This window comes from Aedes aegypti, chromosome 1 (genome assembly GCF_002204515.2).
Source record: "Aedes aegypti strain LVP_AGWG chromosome 1, AaegL5.0 Primary Assembly, whole genome shotgun sequence".
Taxonomy (NCBI): Eukaryota; Metazoa; Arthropoda; class Insecta; order Diptera; family Culicidae; genus Aedes; species Aedes aegypti.
In genome coordinates, this window is record NC_035107.1 from 207,343,441 (window position 1) to 207,359,051 (window position 15,611).

At 36.8% G+C, this 15,611-nt stretch overlaps 1 protein-coding gene across 1 annotated transcript in view; it reads left to right on the forward strand.

The window, feature by feature from the left end:
• Positions 1–267: 267 nt before the first annotated feature.
• Positions 268–15,611, forward strand: part of LOC5572584 (battenin) — a 50,679-nt gene continuing 35,335 nt past the window's right edge. The window contains exon 1 of the mRNA XM_001654038.2: positions 268–769. Coding sequence (XP_001654088.2) covers positions 539–769 — 231 coding nt within the window. The 5' untranslated portion in view covers positions 268–538. The remainder of the gene's footprint in view (positions 770–15,611) is intronic.

Sequence of the window (15,611 nt, forward strand, 5' to 3'; positions counted from 1 at the left end):
AGGGAGTGGAATTTTGTTAACAATTTAAACTACCTCAGTGTGGATTTTATATCGAAAAATCGACACAAATCCCTAACGTGGCATTTAGGACCACTTAACCCTACGTTAAACGCTACACAATTGGAAGACAGATTGCTCCACACTTCGTGCCGGGTCGGGTATGCGTACACCTACCTTCAACAGGGTGCGAGCTGAGCAATGTACAAAGACCATTCCAACAACAAACAGGCAACGATTGCTGGTTTAAGCCATTCGGCTCAGCCTACTTACGTCGATCATGCAGTCTAGTCGCAACGGTTGAACGAACAGGTCGTCATCGTGGTCCGCGATCAACGTAGACTCGCCACGCGACCTTCCGCGAATCGGTTCCGCTGGAAGTAATGTTTAGTAAATAGTTGACACCATAATTAGATTTTTTTTATTTTGAAAAGTGTTTTCTATTTCCGATCGTGAGAAAGTGTCAGCTTGTCAGTTAGAGTGGTGAATGACGGATAGTTTACTATTTATATTCGTCCAGTAAGCAGCAACAAAGCAAGCGATGGCGACGGACGATAGCGTTGGTACCATGACGACGACATCGGCAGCAGCCGAAGACGAACGATCGTTGAACGATGACGACCAACGGCCACGCGATCGAGGTCTTTGGCGCGATCTTGTGGCCTATTGGATCCTCGGGCTGTGCAACAACTATGGATATGTGGTGATGTTGACAGCGGCGCACGATATCCTCAAAGAACTGGACGGCGGTGACGATCACGCGAAATCGATCGTAAGTTTTATTTGTTATTCTCAGCGAGGTTGAACAAAGCATTGAAAATGCGTAGAACGATCAGCTGAGAGAAGGTTCGTTCGTTCTGGTTGAAGACCTTGACGATCGGACGAGCTCAGATGCGTATCAGCGCGATCGAAAGAGAATCAAAACAAAACCGTCGGTGAAAACAAGACTCGAGAGTGCTAGACGAAAACAACTTTGTTCGAAGTCATTCCCCCGCATGTCATGGAAGCTATTACTGCAAAACGTGTTCGAATGCTGATTAGTGAGAAATATATTTTTAGAGGTCGGATGGAACGGTGGTTTTTACCGATCATTCGGTGGAAGGATAATTACTGTTGTTAATTGAGCGGAACATTTGTGTTTGACAAACTATATTTCAGCAGCTTGTTGGATCAATTAACGTCTATCGGCTATTTTCACACTTTTATAGTAATTTTAGCACATTTGTATTTGCATCTAGCGTGTTCATATTAGGGTAGATCTTTAATAAGTCAAATTTAAATTATAAACCGGGTACCCGCGTTTGTTTGACCTTTTTTGATCTAAACACATTTTAATGTGAACCCCGCTAATTTTCACATCGTCAAAATTAAAAAAGGGTCACACGTCATTTACCTCATGAAACAGTGTAAAGCGAAATAGAACGGCGTGAAACGAAACGCAGAATCAAAACAAAACAACGAAAGAGGTAACCAGAAATATGGCTTTAGAGTGACTAGAAGTTCATATTGAAAATGAACTCCGATGGTTTGCATGAGATAGCGTTCAAATTAGCGAGACTGCACGGTGTTTGACCTTAACCAGCGTGCTGTCTCATGAGAACATTATTTTTGTGTTTTAGATAAAAAGGTAATTTGCCGATTATTGCGTTATTCCCTATTATTGCGGTATAAGTATTAAATCCTCATTATTATTCACCCTTTTTCTATGGATGTTATTGATGATGATGAAAGCTTATACAGTCATCTCTCCTTTACTCGATATTGAAGGGACCATCGTGTTAGGGAGATATCGAGTTACAGAACACAAAACCAATGCAACTGCGATCCAAGGGACCATCGTACGAAGACTAGTTTTCAAACTCGATTATTTTTTCCAAATCAACGTAAGTAACTTTCATATGGTTGAAATATATGGAAAATCAATTAAGAAGAATCACAACCTGTCTTCTAAAACTGTTTTAAAATGAATCACCTTTTTAATATTTTATCGCCGTGTACATCGCTTAAATTTTGCATACAATCAGCTCGTGTTTAAAAACTAGGTAGTTTCTCTTATTTCCCAAAAAAAAAAAAAAAAAAAAATAGGACAGAACGATAAGCCGTTTTATTTAGTCATTTACTACGTTTTTGTACCAGTGTAAAATTTACTCAAATAGTGTTTTGTTTTGATTCGTGGTTAAGTCACTTTGTCTTAACATTCAACGGAGCAGTGGAAGTAGAGGTTAGGTTGCGAAAGTTGAAAATCTTACTTACGCCGTTTTGTAAATCCGAAAATTAAACGTTCTAAACGTGAAAGATCTTGTGATTTAGAGGGGAACACGTAGAATTTCGTCTGTGAAACACGTAGGATCGATAGTGTAAGTTTGTTTACTTTTCTGACTTGAGACTGTTTGAATAAGTTTGAATGAAAAAAGATGCATCAAGGAAAAACTCCGCTCCCTTTATCTATGGAATGGATTTCATAAGCGGTATATCGGTTCACTAAGGATGTAGTTATATGGTAAACGTTGAATTTTGAAGAAAAATTCTGTATTTTTGAGAAACAAAATATACAGTAATAATAGGACAACGAAAATATCTATTTGTCTATTATTGCTGTATCTGTATATCACATTCACAAAAACGTAATTTCGATAGACAAGTATGTAATAGGGTCCTAAAATGTTTCATGAAATCTTATTTTTTTTCAATACTACGAAAGAGCATATTACGGCAACTACTTGAGCAATTTTTCCCGCTCTTTTAACGGCTAGATCATATTTAAACCTTAATTTGAAAATTGGGTCCATTAATGAACCTTGACACATTTGATCATGTTTGACGTTCGCTTAGTCGACAAAAACACCACAGGGCTTTTAGTTTTAACACTGGGGTTGTTCCTATCTGACATTTCGGAAGAGACATGAAAAACAAAATACACCCAAAATATGAGTTTAAGAAAAGGGGTGTGACAAAATCTAAAAATAAACATAAAAAATATTTTTTGGACTTAAACAAACAAAAACTTTGAAAAATTGAGTAAACATGTGTTTTTGGCCTAAATTTAAGCATTTGGCACTAAAATTTGAACAGGGATTCAGGACCCTATTGCTAGCAAGTTTTTTAAAATTATTAAGATACAATTTTGTGACATTAGTTTGTGTCATTCATACATTTATTCATTCAAACGAAGGATTGGATTTCTGCTAATCTATACTTTGTATTGTCTCTTATTTACAAATATATTAAATAAGAGAATATATTTCCGCAACAATAGGAAAGCACTACCGCAATAATAGGACAATGGAAGAACTTCAGATTTATGATAAAAAAATGTAAGTTTGATTTTAAAATTTACTTTTTTTTTATTCACTATACTGTCGTGAATCGCAAGTCAGTCCCATCTGTAAAAAGTAGGCATTGAGAAAATGGGCTTTGAAGTTTCCAAATTCGTTTTCCATACAAATAATCAAAAAAAAAAATCCAGTGGATTGGAAATGTAAAATCTTAATGTAATTTTCACAATTTGCCTTTCACTACGATAGCTTTCCGAGAAAAATAAAAAGATGATCAAAACACGGTTCATTTTTCCGAAAAATTCATATTATCTCGTTAGTGCAACTGAAAGAGCATTGGGAGATTTGTTGAAAACTGAACTCAATTTTGACGAAAATGCAGATGGGACTGACTTGCAATTCACGGCAGTATAATCCAGATAAGAGATACTGTGTACACGTCATATTGAACAATGTTACAATATTTAGATTTTGGACATTGAAATGTGATTCAAATTTCAACATCGGCCATAGGTCCACCATAATAGGACAAATACCCTATACACAGTGGTCTTCAGTTCAACTGATTACACGGGCTACCGCGGGTTTTCAAAACATGGTATGAGACATTAATACTTTTACCGAGATCTCGGTTCATGTTTCCCAAATCTCGGTAGCGTTCGACCGGAATTTCGGTAAAAATATGGTTTGCCGAAAGCTCGGTATTGAAAACCACCGAATTTTCAACTGTTGGGTAGGGCGATTCAAAATTTAAAAATGTTTGAACGTGGACCTCGTGGCCGTGTGGTTAGTGTCGTCAGGCAGTTAATCGCATCGTGACATGGGGTGCGGGTTCGATTCCCGCTTCAGCCATTGAAACTTTTCGTCAGGAATATTTCACGGTTGTACCACTGGAGCATGCTTGTCCATTGTCTAGTGTTAAGTTTACAGTCTGTGCAGCTAAATGGCTGAAGACGGTGTCCGTGTCTTTTTTTAAAATCCAATCTCCCATATCTTCCTTACCATCCCTATCATAAAAGTAGTGTTCTGTTAAATTTTCAGCTTTCTATGTGATGATTTAAAGGTGGCCCAAAGACGATATAGGTTTATATGGAAATTACTATGGATACATTTTGAAAAGTGTTCCAAACACGTTAATACTGTAATATAAGTACAAACTTATCATACCATAGTGAAGAATGTTTCTGGAGACACAAATCCCTTTTGAGCTAATTCTGTTTTGGATTTTTGAAGATATTTGCGGGACTAGAAACCCATATGAAGCTAAATAATAGCAAACAAACTCATGAATATCTCTTATCCTATCCGTCGGATTTAATTGCTCTCTTCAGCAAATTTCTTGATTATGACTTGAAGAATGGCTTTTCACTTTGGGATGATTAGTTTGTACTTAAATTACAGAACTAACGTGTTTTGAACATTTTTCCAAATTTCTCCATATTAATTTCCATATAAACCTACATCGTCTTTGGGCCACCTTTAAATAATCACATAGAAAGCTGAAAATTTCACAGAAAACTACTTTTATGATGAGGATTGTAAGGAAGGTATGGGAGATTGGATTTTCAAACTTTTTTAAATTTTGAACCACCCTTACTGTTGGGTTTTTGGTGAATCGTTTTGCTGAGGTCGGTGGAATAATTTAAGTGTGCACCCACCGTATGTACTGAATCATTGAAAAACTGAGTATTGCAGCACTTTAAAGTTTAGTGTTACATTTTGTTATGGCTATATTGGTCATGCAACTCAAATGAAAAGTCTGTAGAAGATTTGTGCAAATTTGATGTACTGAATAGGGTGATAAGATCCGCAAAGGAGCGACAAGATTTTAACTATTTAGGTGGTGAAAATTCAGCCTGAGCGGGTAGCAAAGCAACACAGCTTTGAGTCAACCTTTTTACAGTAGAGAAGTTAGAAAAAATCAAGGACGCTTCGATGCTTACTGGTTTCCCGATGGCTTACTTACTTTCCAACAACTAATTAAATTTAATCTTGTTGCTCCTTTGCAACGTCTTGCCATCCTTTCACCATATTTGCAAAAATTTTCTACAGATTTCCCTTACCTGAGTCACATGATCGATATAACAATAACAAAATGTAATACCAGACTCCAAAGTGTTAATAACTGAGAGCTTTATTTTCCAATTGATAATTTTCTATTTGAATATCGTGTGGCAAGCACAAAAATATGCTATGCTTCACGAAGTCAACAAAATCTTTCACGAAAAGATTCTCGACCGATGAGATTCGAACTCACTATACTTAGCCATGTTTTGCTAGATAGCTGAGCGTTTACCCCTGGATTACTGTTTAATAAATAAGATTGGCTGTCACTTTAAGGCATTTTGCTATGGATGTATTACGTTGGTTGGCATGGATATGCCATTCCCCTTCACGCAAAAAATCCATTCCCAATCTCGTGAACAAAGTCATGGTACTTTCATGCTTATTTATTTTAAATCCATGGGTTATACTAGGGATTCCACCGGATACTCTACCTGGGATTCTTCCAAGGGTTTTATAATGCTTCCTTCAAGTATTCCACCAAAACATCCTCCAAAGATTTATTTAGAAATTCCTCCAGTGAAACTTCAGGAAAGCAGAAGCAATAAGGATTCTTTTCCTGCGATTCCACCAGGAATTCCACCAAAATTCTTAAAGAAATTGCTCGATGAATTCCTCCCAAGCATTTATTAGATGAATTCCATTTGCTCCTATTAAAAATCTTCCAGTGATTCTTCTAGTGATTTTCCTTGAAACGCCTTCAAAAAATTCTTCAGCGATTAATCCAAACATTCTTGTAGGGATTGCTGCATGGGGTCCTACACGATTTTCGCTAGACACTCCTTCCATTACTCCTACAGAAATACATGCCGAGATTCACTCCAGGAACTCCTACAGTGATTATACGTAAAATTTTTCCAAGGATTCATCAAGGAGTTCCTCCAGGGATTCCACCAGGTAACTTTCAGGGATTCCACAATAAATACTGCAAAAGAATTCGAAAAAAATCCTACATGGGATTCTCCCAGGAATTCCTTTATAGATTCCGCTTGCAATTTTTTTAGAGGTTCCTCCAGGTTATTCTCAGAGAATTCTTCTAAGGAATGTCCCATGAATTAATTTATAAATTCTTCCAGTTTTTCTTTCAAAGATTCTTCCATGTATCCCTGAAAGGACTCTATGAGGCATTCAACCTGGGATTTTTGAAGGAATTTTTACAAGAATCTACCAAAAATTTCTCCGAGGATTCCTTAATGAATTTATCCATCAATTCTTTCCAGTATTTCTTGAAGGTTTTTTTTTTCCAAGGAATCCACCTTAGAGAATCCAGTAGGATTGCCATAAAAGTTTTTCTAGAGATATATTAACGATTTTTTTTTTCCAGGGAATTCTTTGGGAATTTCTCCAGTAATTTCTCCTTATGTAATCCCTTGAAGAATTTGTGATTTAATCTCTGGAGAAGTTCCTGGTGGAATATTTAAAGAAACTTTGGATGTAATCTTTAGAGGAACTTCGATGGAATCCCTGAAGAAACTCCTTATGCAAACCCTTAAAAAATTTCTGATGCATTTCTTTGGGGAAATCCTTATATAATCTACAAAAAAATTCAGGTGGTATTACTGAAGAAACTTCTGATGGAATCTCTAGAAAAAGCTCCTGATGGAATCCCTATAGGAGCTGCTGCTGAAATTCCTGGAGGAATTCCTGATACGATTCCTGATAGAACTCTTGATAGAATCCTTAGAAGAACTCCTTATGATATCCCTAGAAAAAAAAATCCTGATAGCATCCCAGGTGAAATCTCCAAAGGAACTATAGATGTAATCCCTGGAGGAACTCCTGATGAAATCCCCCGAAGAACTCTGATGGAAGTCCTAAAGGTACTCTTGATAGAATCCATATAGGAACTCCTGATGGAAACATTTAAGGACCTTTTGATAAATTCCCTGAAATTTTTATAGGAATTCCTGATTAGATTCCTGATAGAACTAATACTTTTGATGAAATTCCTGGAGAAACATCTGATAAATCCCCAGGAGAACTCTGATGGATGCCCTAAAGGTAGTCTTGATAGAATCCCTGGAGGAGCTCCTGATGGAATCCTTGGAGGAATTCCTAAGGATTTATTGAAGGAACTCCTGATGAAATCATTGGAGGAACTTCTGATGAACTCCCTAGAAGAGTTCCTGATGGAATTTCTATAGAAACTCCTGGTGAAATCCCTGGACGAATTCTTGATAATATTCCTGAAGAACTCCTCATAGAATCGCTAGAGCTCCGGAAGAACTCCTGATGGAATCCCTAGAGCAACTCCTGATGGAATCCTTGGAGAAAATCCTTAAGATATTCTTGAAGGAACTCCTGATGAAATTATTGGAGGAACTCGCGATGATTTCCCTAGAAAAACTCCCGGTGTATTTCCTATAGGAACTTCCAATGGAATCCCTGGAGGATTCCCTGATAAGATTCCTGATGGAGCTACCTCCTGATATTCTTAGAGGAACTCCTTATAATATCCCTAAAAGAAATCCTGATGAAATTCTTCGAGTAACTCCTGAAATAATCTCTAGAGGAATTCCTGATAGAGTCCCTTGAGGAATTCCAGGTAAAATCTCAGAAGGAACTCTCGATGGAATCCCTAGAGGAACTCTTGATGAAATCTCCATAAGGACTCTGATGGTGGCCCTAAAGATAATCCTGATAGAATTTCTGTAGGAACTCTTGATGGAATCGCTGGAGGAACTCCCGATCGAATCCATAAAGAAACTCCTGATGGAAAAAAATAGAAAAACTTCCGATGGAATCCCTAGGGAAACTTCCGATGGAGAAACTCTTAATGGAAACCCTGATCGAACTCTTAATGTAATCTTTCGTGGAGCTCATGATTAAAACTTTAGCAGTACTCCTGACGGAATTTCGGGAGGAAATTTTGATGCAGTTCCTGGTGGAATCCTTACAACAACTTCTAATAGAAACTCTCCTGATGGAATCCCTGGAAGAACTTTTAAAGGAATCCCCCCTGGATGAATTCGTGGTGGATTCCTTGCAGGAGTTCCTGATACAATCTCTGGAGGAATTCCGTATTGTGGAATCAACGGTAGAACTGCTGGTGTATTTGCTAAAGAAGTAGGTTAGATATTGTGGGAAAACAACAGTAGAATATATAGAAACAACTCAATAGCGTACATTTGCTAGATCACCATGTCGTCGACGCTATGTAAATTCATGCCACCCTTCTGCACCCGCATTTCATGGGACGTCGAAGTTTGAATTTGACATGCTGACGTCGATGTTCGTGCAACATCCCTACAGACAGAACGGTCAGTTCGTCAAACATTTGGCTCCGCCCACCAATGGTTTGAGAAAAATCAAACTCGTTTGATTTTGACCGACAGATTCGCCAACCATCAAATTGGTTTCACAAACTGTCAGATTGGTTCGTCAAGCAGCATCACACACGGTCAAACATAGCATCAACCTGGGGGCGGAGTCAATGTTGGTCAAACCGTCTGAGCGTCTGTGGGGTGCATTACATCTACAGGGAGTCCGCAAATTACCCGCACAAACTTTAAAAGATTGGCTCTATACAAAGAAACGGGATAAATTCAGTATTCTTGCATGGTTACATTGACCTGGGTCAGTGGGTCAGGTCGGGTAAAAAAGGGCTATTTTTGGGACACGCCCAGTTGTCTTTATTTATTTGCAATGGCAATCTTTTTCATTTGCATAAATCATTAAGATCTGATATTTAACATTATAAATGAAGAGGTAAGTACCGTTTAGAATGTACTGGATGTGGCCACTCGGGCTTAATGCCCTAAAGAACCGACTATAGATTTGTTGGATACTTAACCGTTTCAATTCGCTAACAGTAGAGATTAAACATAATAATTTACTGAAATACGTTCCCATGGGCTTGACACATATATTTAGATACAAATTGGCCACTTTGTCATAAATTTGAGGCATCCTGGAGACCCAAAATGGTCATTTCAAGGGTCAAACAAATGCAGGACACAATGTTGTCTAACTCTATCGTTTCTCAAAAACTTTACGCTGATGCGTTTTTCTTGAAATTCCTTGATATAGTGGCCACATTATATCCGATTCAGGAAATTATCTGTAACTCGAAATTTGCCTATCTCCAGGGGCACAGAAGTACAGCACCCTTTTCAGCCGACCTGACCCAGTAACCCACCTGAATAACTCCAGACACATGAATATTCCCGAAATCCTTTGGCCATTTTTAGAAACTAGATATGTGTGCCAGTATACTGACAAAAAATATTTGAATCCGTTAAGTATTCGCTGAGCGGTGAGAGTTTTAGTAATGTTTCTTTCACTCAGGCCTATACGGGTTTAGAAAGTATAGAATAAGGTAAAACATATTTTGCTTCTGGAAAATGAAACAGATATTTGAAATCTATTGGAGTTTTTGAATTGTTACAGGTTTCAATAATAATTTATAAAATTTATTTTATGGCATCCAAACTTTTTGAGCCAATGCATAAATTTATGACATACAGACTGTTTCCACAATACACCATGAATATAAATTACTCATTCTGCCCCGTCACCTAAGAATAAATTGAGAATCGAGGTCTTTTTTGGTCACTATATTTGTCAGGCTGGGCATTGAACTATTTAATTTGTTGAATACCTAAACACATCTAAACATTCTTAAAGGAATTTTAAAAAATTGCTCGTTTTTGATGGCACTTGGTCCACTCTGATTGAACTAAAGTCCACCGTTCAGTGAGATGGTTCACTCTGACTGAACAATTTCTAGAAAAATAACAATCATTTAATGCTTGCATGATCAAACTGAGTGCATATCTTTAAGATAAACATATTATCAAAACCCTTCGCCATCAGTATCCATATCGTCAATCCCGAAATCAATGGCATTACGATAGCTTGAAAATTAAGGTTTTGCAGAGTCAGGGCTTTGAAGACCAGAAATATTCAAATATGCGTTCACTCAGAGTGGCACAAGTGAAAATCTCGAGTACCGACCAAAATATACTGATCCAATAAGCGGGTCCTAGGACAGTCCATACATAGGGGGCTGCACAGTGCGTTAAATGTATGGAAACGCGGGACAAAAATCAAAACTGGAAGATCAAGCCATTTGGACACCTTGGTATGGAAGAGAAAGTGGTTTCTGGTCAAAAGAGCTACAATTTGCATAAATGACATATAACATACGCATAATCGCAAAAGTGTCCCAAACGTCAATTTCATTATTTTCCTAGAAAAAACCTCGCAATTAGTTCTTTTATTGTTCATAATGATGTAAAAACTTATTTGCAACATGTCTTTTCTCACTCGTAGCTGCAAAAGTGACTTATACGCCTTTATGCAAATAATCGCATTTTTTTATAATTTTTAAGTTTTTAATATAAAATTTGAATAAAATCTTGGAAACTACATTCCAAATATATAATTCTAAGCATAGACTTGCTTTGGTGTAATTTCTGATTGAGCCGAGACCACACAGTGTTGCAAGATTTTCGGATTTTCTATCACAAATAACTCATTTTCATACTTGTGCTTATTAAGGAGTATACCTAAAAATACTAAAAAATCTCGAAGAGTTGCAGGGAGTTGCAGCTGTATCTTTCAGACCTCTTAGAGGACACTCTAAGAAACATGTCTGTGCGTGATTTAGGGTGGAACTCGATGGAACTTTTTTTGAATCGATACCCAAAGTTACTTGTTAGTATTTCATAAGATTGATTTCATAGCCAACTCAACCTGCCGATTTCTCATATTCAAAGCTAAAATTTGTGTTCTTATCCCATCAAATATACTTTAACAACCTTCAGACACGTTCTCTTTCAAATTTTGATTGAATAGATTGGTTTCAACTGTTTCCGTACTAGTTGAAAGGAATGATGAAAACATGCGACAAAATTCAGTTTTTCTGCTACTAGTTTTTGTGCTTTGTATTATCAATACTTGTTTCAATAACGGATGGTATCTATAAACAATCGTGGATGCTTATCATCGCCTTGAAATTTGATTTTTGTCTATGGAGCAACGCACTGTGGGCTGGGGGCAAGAAGGACACCTTAAGATATATAGGTTCAAATGATGGTTGATTAGCACGATTTTTGAAGATTATTCCAGTGTAGGGGCAGGCTCACCTCTTTCTCTAAATGATGTTATCGATAGATTTTAAAAATATAAGAAACACATGATGATTTGAGATTTTTGAAAATGTCCCTTCTTATGGTGTTTTTAAACGAGGTACTGTAACAATAATAGTAAACATTTTCAGAAACCATTTTGAATGTCCAAGATGGTTTATTTTGATTTTATTTAGTAGGAAACATTGATTGAATGCAATATTAAACAAGAAAAATAAAAATTCATTTGATTTTTTATGAGAAAATTGCGGTGTCCCTCTTGCCCCATAAGACATACTGTTATTATATATGTAAAATTTAATGTCAAAAGGACTTTTTCGAAAAAATTTCCTCACAGCTATATTAACAATTGAAAATCATCAATACTGTGCGGAAAAATCAATATGCTTTGTATTTATTGGGAGTCAAACCTTGTTTTCCAGTCTTACATTCTTAAAATATTTCGCATATTTTGCGTTGGTGAGATAAAGACATTTTTCTATTTTTTTGTACTAAACATTTTTAACTGTAATATTTACACAACCCTCAATTAGTACTCAATTTATACTTACCTTGCGTTGAACATCAAAAAATTGATTTGAACTACGTTAAATTAAAGGTGACACTTTTGCCCCGGGTGTCCTTCTTGTCCCATGTCCCCCTACACCATAGGACTACCATAAACTTCTATCGGACTCTGAAATCGACTCAAAAATTTGCAATAATTAGTTTATTGTTTTTTTGACACTTGGTCCACTCTGTCTGCACAGAAATTGTTGCAATTTCTGACCACCTATTCAAATACGGTAAATGGCCAGATATCAAAATCAGATCCGTCGAATTATCTCATATTTATGAATTTCTGTTAATGGAAGGAAAGAAGAACCATTCCATGTCGAAAAAAAACTGGAAAATAACTTGAAATATCTTGCATTTTCTAGACTTTCTCAGCGCATTGATCGTTTTCGTTGTTATGGTAAAAAGCATTTGGTCCACTCTTACTGCATACTTTTATTGATTTTTATTGTTCATCCAAAGTAAATTTGTTACATATCACTTCCAGTTTTCAACATTTATCAAATCGGATCAAAGTGAAATGGAGACAACATTATTTTGCTTCTAATTGCAGAATAATCCAATTTTCTCAACTTTTGTGCTTGGTCCACTCTGACTTCACGCCGACCATATGATACCAATCATTTTCGAAAATGTTGAGCACTTCCATTGTCAATAACTAAGAGCTCTCTATGCCAATTGATCATTTTTGCATGTGTAAATGGAAAAGTCGAGAAAATTTCATTTACCAAAATACTCTCAACCAGCGGGATTTGAACCCACGACCCTCAACTTGGTCTTGTTTACTAATTTGACGTTTGAGCGGTGCCGAATTCACTAGTTTCCATGGTCACATAAATAACACGGCACCGCTAAAACGTCAAATGATGAACTCGTGCATTGGTCCATGGCACTACGTCCTTATTGGGATAGAGCCTACTATCAGCTTAGTGTTCTAAGACCTCTTTCACACCTATAAACTGAGAGCATTCTCTGCCAAAGTTGTCACTTTCTTATTCGCATATCGTGCGGAAGGTACGACGATACATAGGCCCAGGGAAGGCATGGAAATTTTAATTGCTTAAAGATCCTAGCCCCACTGAGAATCGAACTCAGACATCTTCAGCATGGCTTTGATTTGTAGCCGCGGACGTAGCCACTAATAGGCTAAGGAAAATCCCAATAAGAATATTGTACGGTGGTTTAAATATTATTTTTGGTACAATTTGAAACTCTGAAAGATTGAAGATTGCATCTCATGAAATCAACTTACGATTATATTAGTCAAGTGAACTTCTGTGAACAACTTTGTTGAAAACATCAACTTTGTAAGCCTGTTGTAGCTCTTGCTATGGCGTTTCCATTGATTCAGAGTAGGGTAGAAGTACCAATTATGGCTATAGCACCAATTATGGCAATAGTGGGAACAAAAAAAGATTTTTCTTATTGTTGCACTAGAATATAACGGCTTATATTCACTGGAATGATAAACCTATTTATTTTTGATGGTAACTAAAGCTTTATAAGAACATTCGTGCAATAAGCTTCGAAAAATGAACATTTGAAAATTTTGCCTCACACATATGTCACCTTCTTAGCAGTTTGCTAAAGGACACCACTTACGAAATGTATGTTTTTATCCGGAAAAACTGCTTCAACCTATTAATGTATGTTGCCTAATGAGAACAAATGAATAAATGTAGCTGGTGAGCAACCAAATCTACTGTTTTAAGCTGGAAATCGTGTTATTTCCACTATGTCGATGACTGGAACAAGGAGTGTATGAGAACCCAATTATGGCGATACTCTGGAGGCAGATTGTTTACATTTTTTGATCAGTGAAATAGAAGAAGTGAAGCTATTTTACGGGTGACTTCCACGACGGGAAGGTTCGGTAAGGCATGATCTTCATGTTTTGTACTCAATTGCTAAGATTTATCAATCACACGTTCGAAAACGTTCACAAGCGGTAGATGTTAATTTCAAGGTAGAGGGGGGTTTTCAGTGACACTCGATTTTTGAATTTTCCCTCTTTTTTCGTTAAAATTAGGCGCTGAAAAGGTAATGTGAGTTCATTAATGCTGTTTTGTATCATAATTTGCGTTTTCACTACATTTCGACTCCTTTTCGAAAGTTAATTTGCTCCCATGAACCCATTGCCATAAATTGATTTAACATGTATTTAACACAAAACTTTTGGAAAACTTTATGAACAATCACTTCATTACATCTTAGCGTTGCATTATCATTCGCTCTGGATGACGTTTGAGTTCATTTCGTGCAAATATTCGATAGTCCATAATTGGAACACTTTTATGTCGAATGCTAGGAACGCTATTGCCATAATTGGTACAAAAACAACGCTTTTTAAAACCAATTTTTTGAAGCTTAAAGTCAATTTAGTACCAAAACTGTTTAAATCAACTGCTCCGCAAGCCTTCAAACTAGTAATTAACACCAACAAGTCATGCTCACGTTTTAGGAACGTGGTTAAAACTTGATTTTTATCCACACTGTTGACATATTGCATCCATAATTGGTACACCTACCCTACACGGGAAAAAAAATCTGTGGTAAAAATTACTATTTTAGCTGACTATGCCAATTCTTGAAACTACCATGGAATTTCAGACCAACTTACTATGTTTACGGTACAACAATCTGATTTCAACTACAGACATGGTAAAATCAAGCGCATTTCTGGTCTGCTGAAAATTGCCGGTGCGAGCGATTAAATTAACCCCCTAAAATGGAAGTTATTAGGGTAAAAGCACCGGTTTTGGCCAGCCTAAGAGAAAATGTCAATAAAAATTAAATGGAAAGCCGTATTTATACTACAAATATGTCAAATGCAAGCTTTCAATCCATATTATGTGCGTAAAATATCGAAACTGAGCTACAGTCAACTCTCCCTAACTCGATATTGAAGGGACCATCGAGTTAGGGAGGTATCGAGTTACAGAACACAAAACCAGTGCAAATGCGATCCAAGGGACCATCGAGGTAGCCATGAAAACCAACTTTTACTATGGTTCTCTAACTCGATATTGAGATACGGAATATCGAGTAAGGGAGAGTTAACTGTATAACCATTTTTTCGCTTTGAAAATCCCGTTGGTCAATATAGGCCAACGGAACCAGTTTCGGCCAGAGATTTAACTTCGGTTCCTAAATTGGCCAACCGCATTGCATGACAGTGGCCAAATTAGGAGTTCCCTGGCCAAATTAGGTGTGTGGGAGTTAAAATTATAAGGGGAATGAATTGTTTTTCTTATATTTTTAATCAATTTGGACGAGTAAATGAATGTAGCTTCATCTTGTGAATGTGATCTACTGAACACAAAAGGTTTCATGCTGATTGGCTATGTAAAGCGATGTATAATCCCCTATGGCTACAACTGGCGTATGGTCAAAACCGGTGCTTCTATCCTACCGCCCATTTTTTTTTGCGTGTAGGTTGGTCCATGGAGAAGTGTTTTGTTTTCCATGATTTGTTTGTATCAAATTCTGCTAAACATTGAATTTGGAAACTTGAATGAAGTTTTAGAACATGTTGATACGCGCATATCATATGTTAATAGTTTTACCGAAGACACTTCTGTCCTAAAACATCATCTTCATAGTTAAAATGTGCTTTCCTCGTGATTTT